Genomic DNA, 18,347 nt, shown 5'->3' on the forward strand with positions numbered 1-18,347 from the left:
AAATCTATGTTATATTGTTATTATAGGATTGTACATGATATTTGAGGAGTCTTCAAAAGGGGGTGCAAATTAATATGACTATACGAATTATAGATTTCTGTCGAGAGTAAGTGCTTCTAGGTTGTTTTTAGACCAATGATAGATAGGACCATCCCTTCCTAGTGACCCCTTATTCGGGTTTCCACAAAATTTCTAAACCACTTTTTTCATCTTCAAATGTGTTAGACAATATTGTTTTCAATTTTTTTAAGATTTTTTTTGACACCCAAAATACCAAAGTTCTAAATGTGGACACTCTTGAAGTCTTGTCCCAACATTTTATCTTTGCAACTACTCATACGGCAATCTTGTGAAATCGAAGAGTCTCTCTACTCTTGACTCTGGAGTACGTAAAGGGGTATTATGTTACACCAATATCCAAGAGCTGTTAAAAAATCCAATCTCAATTGAAAGAGTAACCCTAATATCTTATATGGTTATGGTGGTATATATTTTTCCGGCTTGTCAGTACTCTTTATATATGCGTCTATTTATTAGGATAATCTATCTTAGTAAATAGTAACTATAGTGGTATTATTATATGTTCGTTGGTCTTCTTCCACTAAGAAGGAATATGAAATATTTCATTGAGGATATTCTTTTATGTGTTGATACTAAATTTGCGAGATTTTTATTTAATACTGGAATTGTGAACAATGAAGACTCATTAATTTTTTTTGAGGGAAATGAAGACTCATTAATTGCTTTGGAAGAAAATATCTGTGAATAGTTTAAGTTTTTTTAATGAAAGGCACAATAATTATCAGTTAATGGCATTGGCTTATTGTGCCTTTCAATCAACCATTACGTATTGGAAAAGAAACTATGTTGTGAACTAAAATTATGATCGATATAGTCTGATGACAGATGACTAACTATTGCTGAGGGTGAAATCATTTTTTTTTAACTTGGGAAAAAAAAAAAAAAAAAAATCTTTGATGACTTAAAAATTTATATGGTGATGATAATTATGAATTTTGATATTACTCGTAACTTATTATGAAATCCTATGTTATACGAAGTACATAATTATCCAAATTATGTGACTTTGAGACCGGGCAAAGAGGTAAGGAGCAACATTACTAGTGGTAGTAGGACCTATGTTCAACTAAGGTTGTCGGAATTAAAGGCCCTTTTGCAAGGTACTCCATAGTTTTTACTTCATTTGTTTGTAATTGTAATTTCGTTTTCAATACTATGAAAAAAATATCAGCAATGATCGTTGACTCTCAAGTCTTAGGCCATGTTTGGTAAATGGCTTTTTGGTGGCTTTATGGTTAGCTTTTGGCTTTTTTATGTGGTCAAACAGTCAAAAAAAAGTGTTTGGTAATTGGCTTTTCATTAAGCGAAAAAGCTGACTTTTAAGCCAAAAATATAAAAGCTGCCATGAGTAACATTTTTGTTGGCTTTTGGCTTGTTGGCCCACAAATTATCTAATAAACAGCTAACAGCCACCAACTAAATTTACCAAATACTTTTATAAGCAGCCAATTTCAAAAGTCATTATAAAGAGCCAAACATTTTAGCTGGTCAAACAAGCCAAGTGAACCAGCCAACCGCCAACAATCATTTACCAAACAGGGCCTTAGTGTCACCTTTTTTCTAAATATGATTATTAGTATTTTCTACACATTTTTTTAATTTTTTTTTTAAATAAAGGATATTGAACAATTGATATATCTAATGCTTCGTATATGAAATAACCATAATTGGCAATAGTCTTTACTATTTTTTCATAAAATTTAATATTAGTTGTATCTAACAATTTATAGTTGAGTCGAGTCCACTAATGACTAATCTAACTTTTCAATCCCCTAACATCTAGTACATACGAAATTATTAATAAGTCAGTGATGAGTGAGAATCTAATCGACTAATCTGATCTAAATTTTCAATTCCAAAACATCTAATACATTCGGAATTAATAAGTTGGTGACGAGTGAGCCTCTAATTATTTTTTCTTTTTCTTTTGATGGAGGGAGGAATTGATACTTGATTTGGAGTGAAAGTGTGGCAATTTGCATTCCCTTGACTCACTCCATTATCTATATTCCAATGTTGTCACCATTATTAATTCTCCCACATCTTGTTTACAAAATTTAAGTTGGCAAATAATCAGATTCTACCTCATTATCCATAGCATAGAGCATCTGACAAACTAAACCTATCTTTTTTAGTGTTAGTAGCCACGTGTTTTTATTTAAATATAATAAGTGGAATTATTTCTCATATTTTTTATGTCATGATTATATGATTGATGTAATTGACCTTGACATATACAGATTTTGGTCATTTGTCAAACAGTTTCACACACTTCCATTTATCTTGGCATAAATAGACAATCAATTTTAAAAAGTCAACTTTGTCTAATCACATAAATTTTGAATAATCAAACAGTCTGGATTTCAAATGAAATATATTTATATTTTTATAATATAAGGATTAAGGTAAAAAGTAAGACTGCAATTAGAATTAGAATTATGGCACAATAGAAGGTTAAGATAGAAGAACATAAAATAAGGGGAAAAAAGAAATATGAAAAAGGTCGCTTTCTCTCATCTTCTCACCCACCCATTAACCCGATGCCCTGGCAAACACGACGGGTCGACCCTTCAGGGTCATCAATCAAATTTACAACCCAACACCCACTTCAATTTCAATTTCTCCATTTAGGGCCTAACAACTAGTTACAAATTGCATAAATTCCGGGTCGGATTCAAGACCCGCCATCGTCTCAGGTGACAAAACCACCTCAAGGTCCACACTCCCTCCACCTTCCCGACCCGGGAAAGCGGATATCTTCCCATCGAATTTATTAGCCCGCCCGCTTCTCACCGCCACAGGTCTTCCCCACCCGAAATCATTATCGTACATCGGGAATCGAGGCGAACTACCCATTGTAATCATCGCCCCATCAAAATTACCCAAAGGAAAAGTCCTGGGGTTACTCTCCCACTCCGAAACGTACTTCCTAACGGTGTCGTTTCCATGATCCTTCACGTTTTTATTCAGCTGTTCCGCGGCCCACCGTAAATCCTTGGACAACACATCATCAACCAAAGCAACGGTTGGGATGCTCTGAATCGCGTTTCCGAAGTAAAGTGGGTCCAACTTCGGCTCCAATCTATGACGGCAATTAACCGCCATCCTAAACGTCGTCGTTTTATCGGGATTTAGTTTTCTCGCGCGTGTAACACACCTCCATAGCAGCGCGGAGAGAGATTGAAAAGACGAGATCTCAACCGCCATTGATTCCGTTTCGGTCAAGCTCTGAGGTTTCGAAACGGCAACTGCGTTTCGTAACCAATTTTCGATTTTCGACGCCATTTTTCCGTCTTTGTTGTTATTCCATGGATCATTGCTCTGTTTCCCGAGCATTTCGACGGCGGAATTCGACAATTTCCGGTGATTCACCTTCGATTTCAATTCCAAAATTGCTTCTCTGCTAAAACTGAAAATTCTCTCTCTTAAAGGCTCCTTCTCATTGAAGGTAACCACCGGACCACCTTCTGGAACCTTCAGAACCGCCGGCGAGATAATCACCGAATTCCGGCTAAAATCTGGCGACTTCGTGATTCTCTTGACTCCCCTACAAACCTCAGCAAAAGTATTGAAAAAATTCCAGAAAGAAGTTCCGTCAGTTACAGAGTGATTAACAGAGCAACCGATGAAAACACCGTCAGCAAGCTCCGTCACCTGAACCGCCAACAACGGCTGAAAATGACCTTTGTAACTAACAGTCCGATCATAGGTGAAGAACTCCTTGACGACGTCAGGGACGTCGGTAGGAGAGAGAATGTCACGGATAAAGACACTCTTCGCAGTGGCGTGGATGAAGTCAATTCCAGCATCGTTGCAAGTAATAAGAACGTAACCGAGGGAATCGGTCACGAACCGCCCGGCGAGGGCGGGGAAATGAGTTAAGGTAACAGCGAGGCCTTCCTTAAGGAGGGAAATCAAATTGGCGGAAATGATGGGCGGTCGGGTGAATAGACCGCCTTTCTGAATGTAATGGCAGGAAAGCATAGGGAGGTCAGAGACTGAGAGTTTAAGGTCTTCCATGGTGGAAGGTTGGGAGGGGATAACAGTGGTTTTTGAAACTACTGTAATGGATGATGGAGAAGATGATGATCTTAATTCTGAGCAAGTCATTTTGTTTTTCTTTTCGGGGGTTCGGAACCGGGAGACCGGTTAATTTCCAATAATTTATTAATTTAAATTAAGTTCCGCCAAAGTGAGGATACAGGGAGGGAGGGAGAGGAGGAGGGAGTGAGGAGTGAGGAGTGATGAAAATTGAGGGGTGTGAAGAGTGGTATTTATAGCCTTATTGGGGGTGGGAAGGGAGATTTGGGTTCATGAATGATGCTGAGGTGGAAAATGTGTTGTACTATTATGCTCAGAGTTAAGGGAGCTGACTCTTTTAGTTAATTCTCTCTACATTTGACAGGTCTTCTCTCAATCATTTTAGTTTTTTTTTTATTTTATTTTATTTGCGAATTTGCTGGACAAATATTAAACAAGTACTCTGTATATACTCTGACATTCCCTTCATTTGTTTAAGTCAATGACTTAACGCCCTGGGAAATTAGGATGCATAAAAATCCATGGATTAATACGAGAGCTTAATGTTTGGTAACTTGGTTGGGTTTAAAACTGTTTTGTTGGAAATTTTGGTTTTTAACTACTTTTATTTGGTTAATTAATGGTGAAAATAGTTCTAAAAAATGAGATTTTTTTTTTTCCTGGTACTAATTGAAGTCACATTTTTCCTCCTTTTCCAGCTCTCTTTCTATGCACCCATTGTGCCATTCATGTTCTTCATTTCACTACTATTTTGATTTTTTTCTAATACAAAAATATAATTTAGGCGGATTTATGGTTATATCTTTGTGCAATGAAAATGATAAAGGGAATTATGTTGAGGTTGAATTGGTGTGACAACTATAAATGGATAACAACCTTGGTATTTTTGCATGTAACAACCTTAGTATTTTTGCATGTAATAATTTTTTTTCCGAATTTTCGGAATTTGAAACAACCATACCACACCTCTAGGTGGCTTTGTAAGTTGTAACCTCCATTATTACTACTGTTATTATAACAATTTATGGTTCTCATTTATGGTAGGAGTTACAATTTTTATTTTATCAAATTCCAATATACATGTGACTCAAATTAAATTAGCTTTGTGTTATACATCTTGCAAACGAAATGAGAATTATACAGAGTACAACATTGTTTAACTTTACACGATATATACAATGCGTGTGGACACATTCATCTTGTACATACAATCTGTAAAGACTAGAGAGTGTTAATTACATGAATAAATGACACGGTTATCTTGTACATACGTTTTATGAAATGTAACACGAATAAATGAACCGTTTGTTGTACAAATTGGAGAGAGCTTCATCATGTTCGGTGCTTCCAAGAGTACGTATAACAAATTATGAGATCAAATTCATCGAAACCACCAATATATGATAGTCAACATATTAGTGACTCAAGGCATCATAGTCAACCAAAAAATCCCCTCGATCAATCGGTCTTCATTGGAGAAAATAAAGGGTGTAATTGGACCAAATATAAAAAATATGACAACCTACTAAATTTCTTGGGATAAAGGGTTTCCTCTAATTCACCCGGCAAATCGCAGATATCCGCCATTCTTCTCAATTTCCAATTCAGTAATCCATGCAATCGAATCATTCATCTCACTCACGTGTTCTCTGCGTGTCTTACATCTTTACCTTTCATTTTAACTCAAATCCTTAACTTCTTACCGTGTTGTATACGCGCTCTTATCTAGTTTTGTGTACATGATCCACGAAGCTCCGACTAAGAAAGTACAATTGTTTGACCCGAATTACCGTGGATAGTACGGGATCCAAGAGATACTAGTAATCCGTAGTCCGTATCATTTATTTTGGGATTTGTGAATATTATCAACTTTGATATTGTGCATCTTATTAGATGGGACAGAAATCAATTACTAAGCGGATAGTTTTCATATTTTTAACGTGTTTTTTATTTACTTCAAGTCATTGCTCATTTTGCGGCTTGTAGACTTTATAATGTACGGTCTCCGTCTACCCATTAACTTATTTTTGTAGTTTTCACAATTTTGGATCTATTGTCACTTATTTTGGGGGGAAAAAATGAAGATATGAAATATACTAGTTATATTTATGTTGATATAAAATCACGAAAGAAAATGTAAATGAAGTTTGATTCACAATAAAAATATGTCTAAAAGTAGATGCCTTATTCATAATGGAGGGATAAAAGATTAACTTATTCAATACAAATTATTTTACTTTACGTATAATTTTATATCATTAAAAATAAAAAAGTATACTGCGTAGTTAAAAAAAAATCGCAGATTCTTAGAGATAAGCGTATATTGAATGTTGAATATATAATACGAAGTAGGAACATTGAGCGAACAAAATGTTTGTATATCTGAGTAGTTACGATACAATAACAAAATAAAATTCGCCAAAAGCATTAATGTGGTCATGAAACACATGAATTAACCTAATATAGGTTTGTTTTTACCAACCTTGTTATCTATAGGCACAGCCGCGTAGCTATTTCATATTCAAGGCTTGATTATCATTTAGCCCATAAGCCTACATGACATGCTATTGTGATAGTTTTATTTGTTCCTTATATACCTAAGTACGTCAAAAAAGTATATAGCTACTCATATATATATGGTTGACATTTGGCAAAGTCTTTGTCCATTCAACATTGTACAATTTTGTATTTTTGTAGCCCAATTTAATACATAGCTCACAATTTGACAAAAAAGACCCATATATACAAATACAAAGTCATTTTTAAATTTAATCAGTTATATGTGACATCAACAATTTTAAATTACGAACTCTAATTAAAATAAACTTTATTTGGTGAGCTTGAACTCAATTTTTGGTAAATTTCATCTAAGGGCTAGACAAGTTTGAATTGAATATCAAAGTTTCAATTCAGTGAATTAAACTACTTTCGATTCACATTTGTAAGACAAATTAAACAATATAAAAGTACAAATATATCAAACTCCATTCAACAATTAAAGAAGAATGTACAAATAAAATCAAACTACATACTCTGTATCAAAAATAACAAACAAATTTAATCTTATGCAATGAATGTTTAATTTTGACAGAACATACATACGTAGTCGTACTAGTAAAAATGGGGTAGCGCCGACTATTTACGTTCTGTATGTTGGCTGTCGTTCTTCAAATCCCCATTAATTTTATAATATGGTTTGATAATCACATTTTATCTTAATATTTCTAACTGTCTCGTACTATAACATAAACTAACAATGGTCAAGTTGAATATTTATTGTTGTTATTAAACTATTTTACATTATTACTAAATATAACAGCTTAATTAATTAGCTAACCTTAAGACTTGATTTACAAATCTTTTTGTCATGAAAAGTCGGTTAAGAGAATCTTTCTAAATGTAACCATAAAAACCGCCAATTCTGATATGTCGGCGTGAACATAATAATTTCATAATTATAGTAAGGGATACAGTAGTAGCAAGCAATCTAATAAGAATCATGTTGGAAATAACCAAATATTATGACAATTGTTTAATATTTGACTTATGGGTTTGATAGTACTATAAACTTTGGATTAATTTTATTTAATTAATAATTATAACATCTCAGGTTGGATGTTATGTGCCACTTGTATGCCAGTTCAATACAAGTAATGTCCTGCCTTTAATAACGGGATATTAAGTAATTAAAAAGAACAGTTCACTAATTGTTGGCAGCATAACACTATCACATACACTAATTGACTATTTGTAACGCTACGCTGCACGAAATTTAAATCAGTTAGACAGCGGCAATACGAGAAAAACATAAATTTAATAAGATTAGGAATATTACAAGACGTATGTGTAAGTTCAGTTAAAATAAGTTTAGATCGATAGGTCAATAAGTTGGATTTTACACCACCTCTTTCTAAAAGTTCCGGTTATCTAAATGAGGTTTACCTAGTAAGCTAATTAACGGCTTAGAATAATTAGATTATCGATGAAGTCCCAAACGGCCAACCCAAAAGGTTAACAGCAAAAAATAAAATAAAATTGAGGAAACAGTCAGATATGGCTTTCTAGAACGACAAATTTCGATGTCCAAACTAAATATTGGTTCATAATAATTCTAAATTTTTTTACCTAGTCTTTTATTTTTGTTTGAAATGTTGATATCCGGGTGCATATAGAGGCGAGGTAGGTGCGAGTAATCTTTTGCTCATTTTATATACTCCATGTTTTTGAAATGAACAATTATAAAATATATCAAATGAACAGAAAAACACCGTTAAATGTACCTGCTAACTGGCTAAATAAGGGTGCAACCGTGCTCTAAAAAATTTCATGACAACAATAGTGAATATCCTCATTATTGAACCAATGTGTAGTAGAATTCAAACAACCTTACAAGGAGATAGAGAGACAAAACACAATGTATGTTCATGAGCCTGTATAATACTCCGTACGTATGATATACCTTGGATAATAATTTTAGGTTTTTTTTTTCTAATATCGGATAATAATCTTAGTTACACTATAGAGAGTAGCAGCGCCCGTCTTGTGTGCGGCTGGCCACACCATGTGGCCGGTTGTAAAAGAACAAAGTATTCCCAATAAAACTGACCGAGTAACTCCTGTAACACTTGTAACACTAACAAAGTAACTCCTGTAACAATCGAGTAACCTCTATAACCTTAACGAAGTAATAACCTCCATTGTGGCTGGTCACACAGTGTGGTCAGCCACATATAAGAAGTTATGATAGAATAGTACACTCTTTTCAATATTGTATTTAGTTTTTAAAAATATAAAATTGTATTGAAAACAAAAAGGATGATAGATCGGCAAAAGCTAGCTTTATAATAGTAGCTTTCGCAAAACCTAATAACCCCAAAGTTATACTTGTAAAAATTACGAGGTAGGATTTTTTTTTGGTATGTTAAATGTTCTAATTGACTCTCCCCCGATTCCAACCCCTCCCCCCCCCCCCCCAAAAAAAAAAAAAAAAAAAAAAAAAACTTGGGAAAAATATCATTTATTTGTTTTATTATTATTGTCATTATTTTTTTGGTAAAAAACCAGCTTAGGCGCTAATTTAACATCCTAATAATAGATCATCGAGTTATTTAAGAGAAACCCAATCCCTAATTTGAGCCAAACCCAAAAAAACTCAACCTATTAAAGAGCCTACCAAAATGAAATTAAAAAACTAATCAGTGTTGGTGGGAAAGCAGGTGCACACTCCCACCTAGAAAAACGATACAATAAAAACAAAATAATAATAATAAAAATAAAAATAAAAAAAGGTTGAACCTAACGAGGTAGCTAGTTAGCCAGCAGTTCAGTGAATTAGAGAAGTGCATGCATCACATTCGTGGAACCTGATATAAGCTAAGTTAGCTAACCACAAACAATCTCTATTTCTTTGACGTTGAAAGCTCGCAATCTTGGTCTTACTATTTTCAGTACAAATAACCTGCATGAACTATATATATTATATTACCTGCACCTATATTAGCCTGCATGCTTATATAACGGTCCAAGTCAAAAAGTAGTATAACCTATAGTTTTTATTGATAATTAACTTTTGGTTTATTGTACAATGTTCATGGTATTTGACTAATTGGTTTTCATGTTCTTTGAACTAAATTGGTGTAGCTAAATAGGTAGCTATATATTTATTATTAGCCGCATGTATCATTGTATGTATGTGTTATGTGTATATATAGTATATAGATTATAGAGAGCCCGTCATTCTTACACCGGCCTAATGCTTACAAATTACTTAGATAATGTTGTTGATTACTGATGTTGATTGCTTCACTTCAACAACTAACAATTTTTTTTTCTTGGAATCTTTGGTTAGCATGCTCTAGTGTTTGTTTTAACTTGGAAATTTTAGTTATTGGATTATTCTGTTTCAGTTTTGTTATCGTAGTCTTTAGCTAGTGATTGGTGTTGCCTAAGCTTTTTTGATATTTTTCAAGACTTCTTAAAGATATACTCTCTTTGTCCGAAACTAATACGAAGTAGAATTTAATAGTATGCCGTGAAGTTTTTTTTTTTTTTTTTTTTTTTTTCATAATCTTTCTTTATGTACTTTTCATTATTACCTGTGCTTGACTTCTAGTTTAGAAATCATGACCATTTGTTTTTATACATCCTAAAGTAATATATAATGCGACTAAAATTAAGTTCCTTAAAAATTTCCCATTAAGGCTAGGCCAGAGAAACAAATTATGCGATGTTGTGAGTCTCAAATCACATCAAAGAATTTTAGTTAGGTACTTTAGTTGTATAAAATCATACTGTAACAATCTACGCTACGGTTGTACGTATACTTGGGCTTGATCCCCTCCCCTTTTTTAATTGGTTTTTCTCTAAATTTTGGAAGATAATTATTGGGCTACTAAATAACATACACAAAGATAAAATATCAGTATGACTGTTTATGCTGTAGATATTTACTAAAATTTAGGCAACTCAATACTACGGAATATTTTCTACTTCATTCAATCCATGTACAGTAAAAACATGCACGATGACAATATTTTGTTAAACCTAAGGTCAATTGAAAAATCAATACTGTATGATATATATACTCCTTTATATATAAACTTTTTTTTTTTTCATAAGTTGATTATTTGTTGAGGTCATATTGTTTTACCAATAAAGCAATTGATGAAACGTTTATATCCTAATTTATATTTAATGACTCTTACAAGAAAAACTAGAGCAAACAAACACAATTTAATAAATACACTAGAATTCTCTTCCTTAATGTTTGTTTGAATTTTTTACTTAATCGATAAATTACATATATTTGTAGAATAAGAAATTTGTAGAATAAGATTCCACTAGGGGTACTTGGGATCCCGGGTACTTGCCTTGGATATTAGATGAATTAAGTGTTAGTTAAAATTCAATAGTTCTATATATATATAAACACTCTTGAACTTCCTTAAAAATAAATAAATAAATAAATAAACACACTTGAACAACACACCCAAGTTAATTTAAACTAAACAAACTTCTATTTGAGAGGAAAAAAAAAACACACACACACAATCTAACAGTTGTGCCAAGTTATTGGTACATATAATAAGTTACCGAATATTAAAGATATATAGAGGGTACTTTTTTCCATATATCAATAATTCAGTATTTTGTTTATCAATTTAACTAATATGTGGTTGAATTGACTGTCAATGGTTTTATACGCCTAATAAAACCTCTCTTTAACTTTCGAATTGCTGTTTTACAAATAATATAACAAACAAAAGATAGTTTTTTTTATTGATGAAAGATGCTATTAAATAATATTTATTTTAATTATTAAATAACTAACAGTTGAAGTCGCGAAATCCCACCATCAACAAGTACAAGTGGTTATGTCTAAAACAAAAAGTACAAGGGGAGTTGCACTTGATAATTATCAACCTGTGAGTCCTTTTTAGGGGATATGGGTGGGCCATATTTGCTATAATCTTAACTCAATTTTTTTAGTAAGCAATGCCACCACTTGATAAGGGAAAGTGATACATTGAATACATGCAATACTTGGTGTAAATGTGTAATTAGCTACATAATCCTGTTTATCACAACTAGAACTATATGATTATCATTTATCAAGACAAATGAAAACCAAGAAATGAACGAGCATGATAGTTAAGTGCTACCTAACCCTACGTTAGATTGATTTGTCCTTTCTCTTAATTGTTCTTTTAAAATTAGCCTACATACATTATAGTCGTCTAATAAAATTATACTAGTAATAACAATATTCGATGTGTATGTATATTTTTAATAGTACTCTAATATTCTCATAACTCCTGATATAAGGGAAAGGCCCCATAAAAATATTCTTAATGCCCCAAAAATGCTAGGACAAAACTTGGTATAGGGCAGTTTTCGATGGCAGGTACCATGCAAACAATTTTGGGAAATAATAGTAGTTGGACAGTTATAAATGATTGTGATATGTAACTTTCCAAGTTTTAAAAATAATTATACAAACTTAATTAATGGTCCTTACAAAATGAATAGAATTGCGTCGGAAATGTAAATATAAGGACATCTCAGTGCGCCGAAGTTTGTAAAATTGTGAAAAACATTGACTTTTTTCTAGTAAATAATGTGTAAGCTTGATCATATATCAATATCAACAACGTGTACATAGGAGAATTGGAAGATATGTTTTGCCTTACTAGTTTGTGGCTGTTTTCTTTAATTTGGTCATATTAATTTGAGATGCTAATTTTGGATATTACCACCCAAAAAAAAATTGGTCATATTATACAATATGTTTGTTTGATTTGGACGTTATAAGTGGAAGACCAGTGAATTTCAAAAGAAAAGTTGTAGATCTCCCAAGAGCTCCAAACAAAGATACTTTTGCTTGTGGTTTGTTTGGTAAGTGATTGCAAACTGAAGGAATGACACTGAATTGTGTATTGTGCTGTATATTAATTTACTAAGGAGAGTAAGGTAATGGAACTCCATTTAATTATTTAAATTTAGATAAACATTCATAACCATTCAATATCCCCTCTAAAATAATAGATGATGATCATACGATTTTATTAAGAAAAATGATTTATTTAGAGGAGTGAATTTGAACTATTTGAATTGCCCTAAAGGCTTAAAAAATAATTAAAAAAACTAAAATATTCTACATCAATCAATTAACCTATATTAAAAGCAAACCTAAAATGACACTTGTTACAATGTCATTAATTATTTTCCCGTCACATTCATTATTTTCTTATTTAATTACTATATTTTATCATATTCGTATATTCTTATATTATATATGTATGATTCTATTACATGATATTATCAATTATAAAATTCTATTACATAATATGTGTGATTAACTAGGATATAAATCATGATTGATGCAATTTTTATTTATTTATTTTTCTTTTTTAAGAAAGGATTGACACAATATTTTGGTTAGTGTATAATGTGTTGCTTATTTCTTACTGTAATTGATTCTATTACATAATATTATCAATCATAAGATTCTATTATATATTATGCGTGATTAACTATGGATATAAATCATTAAATCTTATGATTGATGCATGATGATCTAAAATGTACCCATAAAATCAAAGAATGATAATCTAACATATACCCATAAATCTCCCGCAGTACTTTTTTTTTTTGGAAGGGACCTATAATCTTACTTAATTAAAACAATTGAGTGATTCATTATGAGCATATGCCAATAGCTAAGCTATAATATCTCAATTAGTAGCTAGATACTCACATTATTCGGGGTAAACCCATATTTTTATTATTATCAAAGTATTATTTATAATTAAGAGGGGACAAAAGGGTCATCATTCCAACCCTTCTAAATTCTAACATGTCAATTATGCTTTTTAGGCGACTATTATTATTAAATAAACTAATATAAGAAAATATATACATAGTAAACATATCAATCATATCGTTTATTAATTATCACAAAGTAATATAAAATTGAATAAATTTGCATAATACATTGTGTGATTTGTGTCGAACAAAGTATCTTAACAAATTAGGGACAAAGGGTGTATCCATGTATGTGTGTCGTATAGGTAGTAATCTAAAATTTTCATTTTTTATAAGTGTTAATATAAAACCTCATAGTCCATAAATTTCTTTCATTTTATTTTATTTATTAAGTCTTTTGCATCAATAATATTGACATCTTTGGCATGGGTATAAATTAAAATTATAGATATTTTGTTTCCTTTAAAAATATACTTCGTAATTTTTTTGGTACATAATTGTTGCAATATAATTCATAGATTATAAAATTTAGTAAAACCGTGCATGACACGGGACTTAAACTAGTAAGTACATAATGTTAATTTTCAAATTTTTACCACAACTTATTATTAGAATCTTCCCAAAAAAAATAATGCCTTAAAGGAAATTCAAATAAATTAAAAATAATATATAATAAACATCAGTCACCAAAAAAAAAAAAATTTCATACTACAGAGAGGAATAAAATAAAACAAATAAAAATAAACTACTAATAATGTCACTCATGCAAGGGAGTTTTGACCCCTATGCAAACAAGAATTTTCACAGAAATATAATGCAAGATCTTAAAAAATAAATTACAAATAATTGAGAGGTTCTAAACTTCAAAAACACATTTGAAAGCTATAAAGAAGACGCCGAAGGTGTAACAACAATTGTGTGAAAAACATCATTGATGTAGCAGCAGTTGGACAAAAAATGTCTTTAATGCACGAACTGTTAGTTGATTTAAGCTTATGAGCTCCACATACATACGAAACATTTAAAATCTAGCGAGGTTAAAAATCTGTTGCTCAAGTAAAAGGACATTTGAACTCCACATGCATGCACCTTCAAATATATATCTTCGTACGCCATTTCATTATTTTCATATACATTGATGTTAACCTTGCATGTGAAATTTAACAATATTCACGAATTTTACTTTGATCATCATTTAGTAATACTTTTATGAAAGAAAAACTATTACAGTACCATGTAGGACTTTGTTCAATTCGTTTCAATAAATATATTTTAAAATATCAACTTTTTATAATTTTTATATACAAAATTAAGTATATAGTAATTAAATCTTTACATTGACAAGTGTGTGAACAATAAATGTTAACATAAATATAAAACAAAGGTGATAATAAACTATTGTCTTTTATGAAGTACTTGATAAACCTCGTATAAATCAATAAATTATTGTCTTTTACTTTAGCAGGAATTAAAACTTCTTTTCAATTTCAGCCAATATAATACTTTATATTTGGTACTCCTTTTGTTTCAAAATAAAGCCAAGTTTAACTGGACACATATGCAAATGCAAAATTTTGACTAATAATATCTTTACTTATCAGTAAATACAAATTATATAAAAGTTCACATTCATGAACTATACATCGAGAAACTTCTAGCAAGTACCCATATGACTATTTTTTTTAATGCGTAAATCACTAACATTAATCAAAGTAGACTATGTGAATAGTGTAAAAAATGAAAGTGGGACATTTATTATAAAACAAAGGGAATAATAAGAAAATTTTAAATTGTGTAAAATGAAGGGAGTAATCACTCCGTCTTTATTTAGCTGACACACTTTTTTTTTTTAATTTTTTTTCAAACAAATGATAAGCATCTCTCTTCGTTTTTTTTAATTAATTCTCTACTACCAATTATCACACAAACACACAATAAAAAGCAATACTTATTAACTAGATGTAGTAACACAAAGTAAAGGTTCATTACCCATTAACTATGATGTAGTATAAAGTAACACTTCTACTACCAATTATCACAGAATCACACAATAAAAATAAGATTTCAATTAAATAGAGAAGAAGGCAGTATTAACCATTGATTGAATTAGTGATCCAGAAACAGAGAGGAGGACAAAAGGAACAGAAATCACAGGATACATTAGAACTGAATGCCAACCTATGTAAGCCATATCAAATCATTAAAGGTATGGCCTTTACTCTTTGGGACATCGATCTATAACAATAAAATTAGAAGGTGCATGCATGTACTATGCATGCATCATTCTCATCATCCAATTAAAATGACATGAGTGGTCCGTATTACATTTAATATTATATATTATGATGCAAAAAAACCATTTTTTTCAGCTGGGGTCATTTATGCTACTCCAACAACTGATTTATGCATTCACTTTCTATATTATTTGCTTCCCAATTTCATCATTTTTGCCAATTCAATTGTTGTGGGTGTCTTTGTACTTATCCCATTCATTCCATCTCAAGTTTTTCAATCATTTTACACTTATTACCCTAGAAGCCATGCACTGCATGCCATATATGCCCTTCCTAATATAGATGTGGGCCATTTCAAACTTTCTAATTGATGCCAAAGATAAGAATCTATTGTCAAATCAAACTTGTTCTTATGCTAGCTAAGGTAATCAACGGGTTAAATGTTTCAGTATTACCTCCAATTCGTCTCTTAAAATCTTAGACCAGATTCAATCTATCCCAAAGCCAAATGTGTCATGAGAATTACTTTTTGAAACTTATGGTAAGCCGCTTATATCATCTACTCCGTATCATCTTTAATTTGTTAGAGGATCAACTCAACCAAAACCTCTCATCATATCATACGCTTAATATTCCACTTGAAAGTAGATGAGATTCGAACTTGTGACATTTGTATCACACTGACTCTTGATACCATGTTAAAAGACCAACTTAAGCTATTGGTTGAGGATCAGGAATATGTTTTTGTACTCTATCAATCTTTTCCAATAAGGAAACTAAGCTACTAAGATCACAATCAATGTGCATTATTTGTGACTTCATACACATTAATACGAAATATATAATAATATCAATGATGATTAAGTCAACATATATAAGAATGAAAAATTAAATTACTTCATCTGTATACTTGGTCTATGGTTGTTGATGTAAAAATGAAAGATACAGAAAAATGCAGATACATGTAACACAATAATCCGAGCAAGTGGAAGCAGCTGTCAGCACGACTCATTGATTCATGACCCATAAAATGATGTCGGAGTTACTTAGTTTTGTAGTTGTAACGCAGCCTATGACAATTGTCAAAGTACTACTACTTGCCTTGCTAGTTGCATGCCGTTAAGTTTCCTGAAATTTAATCATCTTTTGTTTTTCATGATTATTCTCATTTGTTGTTTAGTTTACGTACGCATGTACTGAACTAATTAATGATGATTTTTGCTGTTATTCACTTAAACGATTATGCACATTTTTCTTTCGATAGCTCTTACGGAGTACTTTGTTTTTCTAGCATTAATTAGCTTGGATCAACATCAATAACTAATTCGACAATTCGTCAAAAAAATTAAAAAAAAATCAATAACTAAGAAAGATCCGTGGATAATACGTGTCGAGTCGAAAATGGCAGCCCATTTATGTATATAGATAGTTTTGACACTTACTAGATGTAATTTGAAATTAATATCTACAAATCACTAAGGACAAGTTAAAATTGAAAAAGTTTTGTATACATTTCAAACTTACATTATACACTTGAAATGCATATTATCATTCACTGTTTGAAATTCACTTGATCTTGAGAATAGGGTACACAAACATGTTATGTTATTGCTCCGCACTTTTTTTTTTTTTTTTTTTTAATAAAGAACCTTAGTGAACCAGCTCAGTTACACAAATCAACGCTTGAGAGTAGAGGGGAAAGTTAAGGGTAAGGGAACCCCCCTACTCTCAAGTAATTATAGTTGATGGAGGTCAAACTTATGGCCTCAAGTTTATAAGGTGAGCTCTCCATCAACTCCGTCAAACTTGTTTGTTAAGCTAGCCTAAAATTGGCACACTGTTAATATTGGTTTGCTACACTAATACTCATACTTTTATACATATACGGATATACCTTATACCTTGCAAGTTACAATTAAGGTAATAAAATACAATAAACCTCCGACAGCATATAAAGGCCCGGTGGATTTCCCGTCATTAAAATTAAGGCCTACGTTTGATGGATTCGCTTGACAAAATCTAATCTTTGTAGTCGTTCACTCTTTCAAGTGCTCATCAGATAATATGGCCTGGCATCAAAAGTGCGACACAACACACTTAAAGTAGGGTATACTTTTTAAATGCTATGTCTAATTCATGGATTAATTAAGAGTCAAAAGAAATATGAACAGAAAGTTTCCATTTTTTTTTGCCTTTTAGACCATATAATATGTAGAAAAGGTAACACCATTTCGTATTATAAAAAAGCACTAATGCGCTAGATACTTTGGCACACTCTAGCATACAAAAGTTGCTTTGAATTTTCAATTTATAGGGTGGCGTCTTGAGTTTTGATTGATAATGATGAGATTTTTGAACATTGATTAGATAACTACAATTAGTTGTATATATACTTTTTTCGTTTTAAATTAAATTAGTTGACACTACACATTTTGCTTATCACGTTAATCGATGCATAAATTCAACAGTTGATATGAAGTCTCCATAAATAACTGCAAAATCTTAAACAATATTGTAGAATATCATTGGAAATTGGCATCAATCACAAGGAGTGAAAGTTCAATAATAACTCCCTCGCACTTTCTCTTGTAATTATATGTAATTATTATTTCCGAACAAAGGGATTATTTAAATGGGAATTAGTCCTCCTTTTCCTTAAATGAGCAGAATCATTTCTTGACATTGACCCTAGCTTGCTAGCAGCTAAATGTTGGATTTACAACCAAA

At 31.5% G+C, this 18,347-nt stretch overlaps 1 protein-coding gene across 1 annotated transcript; it reads right to left on the bottom strand.

Moving 5' to 3' along the window:
• Positions 1-2,481: 2,481 nt before the first annotated feature.
• On the bottom strand, positions 2,482-4,620 carry LOC110699237 (uncharacterized acetyltransferase At3g50280-like). Its single transcript, XM_021876728.1, has one exon. The coding sequence runs from the start codon at positions 4,189-4,191 to the stop codon at positions 2,716-2,718; it is 1,476 nt and encodes a 491-aa protein (XP_021732420.1). The 5' UTR covers positions 4,192-4,620; the 3' UTR covers positions 2,482-2,715.
• Positions 4,621-18,347: the final 13,727 nt, after the last annotated feature.

The sequence above is a fragment of the Chenopodium quinoa genome, unplaced genomic scaffold (assembly GCF_001683475.1).
Source record: "Chenopodium quinoa cultivar QQ74 unplaced genomic scaffold, ASM168347v1, whole genome shotgun sequence".
Classification (NCBI taxonomy): Eukaryota; Viridiplantae; Streptophyta; class Magnoliopsida; order Caryophyllales; family Amaranthaceae; genus Chenopodium; species Chenopodium quinoa.

Excerpts from the sequence above, each read along its gene's own strand:
- LOC110699237 (XM_021876728.1), bottom strand. The coding sequence starts at position 4,191 with ATGACTTGCTCAGAATTAAGATCATCATCTTCTCCATCATCCATTACA.